Genomic DNA, 4,715 nt, shown 5'->3' on the forward strand with positions numbered 1-4,715 from the left:
GGAGGGGGGAGCGGGTGTCCGTCTGCGTCGCCCGTCCTCTATGTCCCCTCCTGGAGCTGCCAGCAGGACCCTCATCCTCTGCAAGAAGCTTCGTCTGCGAGCACAAACACCCTGGGGCTGGTCTGTCCCTGATCTGGGGAGACCCTGGAATTCGGGGTGCGGGGGCAGGCAGCAGCCAGACCACCCCCCCTGCCTGGCTGGGGTCACCCCACGGGTGGCAGGAGCCCTTGGAATCTCCACCCGAGCAGTGTGTGCGTCTGTGTGCATCTCTCTGCTGCTCCACCCCGATCCGGAGCGGGAATCCCAGCTCTGCACCGTGCCGGGTTTTATGCTGCTTTGGGCCAGATGCCACAGTGAGGGCACCCCCAAACCCCCCCAGGCTGAGAGCAAGGGACCAGGCTGTGGTGCTGGTCCTGGAGGGGGGGGCCTGGAGATACCGCAGAGCCTTGGCCCCGACCACGCTGCCCTGCAAGGGTGGATGCTGGGGCAGGCAGCGTGCAGGCAGGGATGCCAGCAGGGCGGGGAGCAGGCAGCCGCCCCCTTTGCCTGCGCAGTGTGTGGGCAGGGTCACATCCATCCCGTCGCTGCGCCCTCGTGCCAGGGACCAAACCTGCCGAGGAGCGGGCTGCTGCAGCCTCGGTGGGACACGTCCCTCTGTCACATGTCTGGGGGGCTCTTCCCGCCCCTCCGTGGTGGCCCCTGGCCAGGAGCCGTGCCACCTGGCCGAGCTGGTGGCCCAGGATGCTGGGGAGCGGGTGCATCTCCCACTGCGGGGGGACGGATGGGTTTGGGGCATGGGGACACTTACGTTGAGACTGTTCCCTGCCACGAGTCCCCTCAAGGGAGGGACTCTGGTCCCCAGGGATTGGGGGTGACATCCATCCAGGACTGATGCCACCGTCCTTGTGTTCAGACCAGTGCTAAGCAGCGCTTTATTTCTGGCTTAAAGCCTTAACTGGACCCCCAGCCCCCCCCTCCATGGGGGGAAGGATGCAGCAATGCTCTGGGGGTACTCAGGAAGGGCACAGAGGAGAGTGCATGTGGCATTGTCCCCTCTGTGCAGTCGTGTCCTGGAGAGCCTGGGGTCCCTTCTTGGACAGCCTGGTGCTGGTGGGAGAAGGATCTTGCCAAAATCAGCCCTGGTGCCTGGTGGGTGCAGGGACCCCCACCCTGCCTGGGGCTTGGGGCAGGCACCCCAGCCACACCGCGCCTCTCCTGCCTGTATGTCAGCCCCTTTTCTTTGGACCCTGCTCTTACAGAGGTCTAGACACAAAATAAAACCCGTTTTCTTACATTTCCTGCCTGCAAAATCAGCAGGAGCCCTGGGAGAATGAGTGGGTCCATCCTGGATCTCCCTTGGGTAACCCAGGGGCACCCCAAACCAGCCGGGCTGTACCCCCAGCGCTGTGCACAAGCAGCAGCTCGTTGTGGTCACAGGGCCCCGGGAGGGGGGGGTGTCTGTCTGTCTGGGAAGCCCCAAGAGATGATAAACACGGATCTTCCCAACTGCAGCAAGAGGAGCTTCACCCCAACCAGGGTGAGGGCACTTAACCAGCATCACTCCATCAGCACAGCACCGAGATCCCCCTGATTTTCCTCCCTCCAGCCCGCGGCGGGCGCAGGACCCTCAGCATCTCCAGGAGCATCGCCCCCGCGCCCTCCCCCCCTCCCGGCCCTTTTCTCCACGCTCCCTTCCCCAGGGGACAGCATCCCACTTTGCAGGGGGAACCATATCTTCACGCTCTGTATTTTCCTTTCCGAACGGCGTGGCGGGCGCTAGGTGTCCAGCCACATACAGGTTCTAGCTCGGAAGAAGGTGCGGGAGTACCAGGTTGGCATCAAGGTACGTTGGCGCCCTTGCCCCGGTGGCCGCGGCGGTGTCTCTGTGAGCATGGGCAGCCCCTCTCCTTCCTCCTCCTTTCCTCTGGTTGACGGCTCTGCTGTTCCCCCTCTCCTTCTGCTCTCTCTCTGCAGGTCTCTAGCCACTTGCAGGTTCTTGCCCGACGGAAATCTCGTGAGATTCAGTCCAAGCTGAAGGTACGCGTGTCCCCCCCAGCCCGGCCCTGCCTGGCCCCCCCGCCTGCTGACAACTAACGCACTCGGCTCTGCGGTGTGCCGCTTGCTTTCTTTTATTACTCTCTTTTTTGGTGGTTTTTTTTTTCTTCCCCCTTCCTTGGCTCCTGGGACCAGATGGTTTTTAGAGGCATCGCTGTGGGATGTCCAGAGAGAAGTGCAAGGAGGGGGGGGTCCAGCTCGAAGGCTGGCTGGGTGACACCAGAGCCCTTCTCTCACCCCCAGGAGGGTGAATTTGGGTGCCAAATCCCCTCCTTTCACCCAGGCAAGGACTCCACTGTGGGGAAATGGGGGCTTAAACCCTCCTCCTGTGATGCACGAGGGCTGCCCCCTCTCTTGGGCCATCAGGGGTTCTTCCAGGAGCGAAAGGACCCCCCCAAAGCAGCCAGTGAGGCAAAGTGAGGTTCAAGCAAAGGGTGCAAAGGGCCACCCCCCCAACCTGAGACCTGGCCCTGCTCGTGACAGGTGCTGGTGGGCTGTGGGCAGAAGCAGGGGGGTCCCGGGAGTCCCTGCGGGCTACAGCCCAGCAGCTTGTGATGCACCAGGGTTCCAGTACGGCCCAAGTGGCACCTCAGGGACGTGGGTGGCAGCGGGTCCCGATGGGGCCATGCTGCCAGGGAGGGGGCATGGTGGTACTGGGGCAGCCCGTGGTTCCAGGGGCCAAGGGAGCCGAGTGAGGAGAAACTGGATCATCCTCTTTTCTCTGGTTGGCTTTTCTTTCCTTCCTTCCTCCTAACTGGAGCCCGACTAACCCTTCCGTAACCATTCCCACCGAGCTTCATGGCGGTGGTGGGGAGGGTAATGATGGGGAGGGTGTGGGCAGGACCGGGGACATCGCCGAAGGACAAAGCCCTGCTTGGGTTGGACCCAGACGGTGCGAAGTGGGGGACAGAGCGGTCCCCCCTGCACAACTGCCCGTTGGGGACAGGCTGGGCTGTGCAGCCCGGGATGCTCCTGGGTTAATCCCTGCACCGTCACACCGGGGAGCATCTCCTTGGGCAGGATCCAGGGGGGACCTACTGCCTTGTTGAGGGTGTGGGGGCCCAGAAAACTTCTCAGGTCTCTGCTGTGACCTCAAGGTCCCCAAGATATTGCCAGCTCCCCGTGTCCCTGTCCCGAGTGCTGTGTCCAGGACTCCAGCAGCAGGGGCCACCATCAGAGCTGGCATTTTGGTCCCCAAAGCTTTAACAAGCTCTGGCTCATGCTGTGCCCTCCAAAGCCCCTCAGCAGGGACCATGGTGCCCACGAGTGGCGTGCCAGGAGGCTTCCTCACCCTGGAGGGTTTGGTCTGCTGGGAGAAACTGGGAGAGGGCACCCAAAACTATTTTCGGAGACTCCTCTGGGCTTCAACCCAGCTCCCAACCCCAAGAGGGGGCAGCCAGGGAGGTGAGGGGAAGCAGGGTCAGCAACAGCAGAAGCCTTTTCACAAAAAAATAAAATAAAATAGGCTTTTCTTGCTGCACAGCGCAGGGAAAGGGGGAGTTAGAGGCAGGAGTGACCCCAGAGGCTGGGGGCTGGAGGCCGGTGCCCGGGGCTGTGCCCTCCATCCCAGCCACGCTGCCTGCGGGAATCTGGCAGGTAACAGCCGGGGCAGAGATTCCCCCAAAGCGGTACGTTGTGGATTCAAAACATCCTTTCCCAGCCATACTTGGAGGCAAAGCTCAGTGCAGGCAGCTCTCTGCCCTCACCCAGTGCTTGTCCTGTTGAATGGAAACTCCCTTCTGTGAGCAATATATATATTTTTAAGCTGCAGTCATGTACACGTTAGTGCTGCCCAGCGTGTGGCTACATGCCCGCACTCCTGCCTTGCCCCAGGTGAGAATAAATGAAGCGATTGATCCCCGAGGAAGGTTCAGAGGGAAAACAGTGGATGTGTGATGGGACCAGTGTCCTGGCGATGCAGCTGGAGGAGCAGCCTGGCCCCGGGGCAAGACCTCAGAGCCCTCCGCTCCTGTCCGGTGCTGCTGCGACCTCTGGAGCAAAAGGGGAAAAGGAGAAATAATTGGTCTCCTCTGTAAATGCACACAGGGCATAGGGGGGCTGTGCCCGGGGTCTTCCTTGGGGTGCCTAGAGGGGAGCTGGTGCTGACATCCCGGTGCAGGAGCTGGGCAACTCTTCCTCTCCGTGCCCTGGCTGAAGGCCTTGGGGGCTGCTGAGGAGAATGGAAAATATAATAAAAGCTCTAAAGGATATTGAAAAGCCAACAAAGGCGCAGGCCTGGCTTGCCACAGCAACCCTCTAGAAGAGTGGGGGGCTTTGGCATCCTGTTCCTGGTGGGATTAAGCCTGGGCATCGGTGCCCACCACGTTCATCCAACAGTGACCGGCCAGGTCGAGGGGTTCACACCCCGAATCGGGCTGCAGTGATGCGCCGGGGTGGGGGATACACAGCTCCGGGGTGTGCTCACAGTGCCTGCAGGCTCCCACAATGCTCTAACCTTTTTTTTTCCCTTTCTTTTGTGGACAGGCCATGAACTTGGTAAGTTGAGCTTGAGTTTGCGATGCCTTTCATTCCCTCTTGCCCTTCACCCCTCCCGCGGAAGGGACAAACCCTTTTCATCCCCGGGGGAGCAGGGACACCTTCCAGACCCTGCAGCTCTTGCCCAGGGGACATTTGATTAATTAACATGGGTGTATTTGGGG

The 4,715-nt window shown here is 61.1% G+C and overlaps 1 protein-coding gene across 1 annotated transcript in view; it reads left to right on the plus strand.

The window, feature by feature from the left end:
- Positions 1-3,308: 3,308 nt before the first annotated feature.
- The window catches only part of SMPD2 (sphingomyelin phosphodiesterase 2), a 10,830-nt gene continuing 9,423 nt past the window's right edge, over positions 3,309-4,715 (plus strand). Inside the window, exons 1-2 of the mRNA XM_026864376.1 lie at positions 3,309-3,459; positions 4,540-4,551. Of these exons, the coding sequence (XP_026720177.1) occupies positions 3,309-3,459; positions 4,540-4,551 (163 nt within the window). The remainder of the gene's footprint in view (positions 3,460-4,539; positions 4,552-4,715) is intronic.

Source organism: Athene cunicularia, assembly GCF_003259725.1.
Source record: "Athene cunicularia isolate RWA chromosome 26 unlocalized genomic scaffold, athCun1 chr26_part2, whole genome shotgun sequence".
NCBI lineage: Eukaryota > Metazoa > Chordata > Aves > Strigiformes > Strigidae > Athene > Athene cunicularia.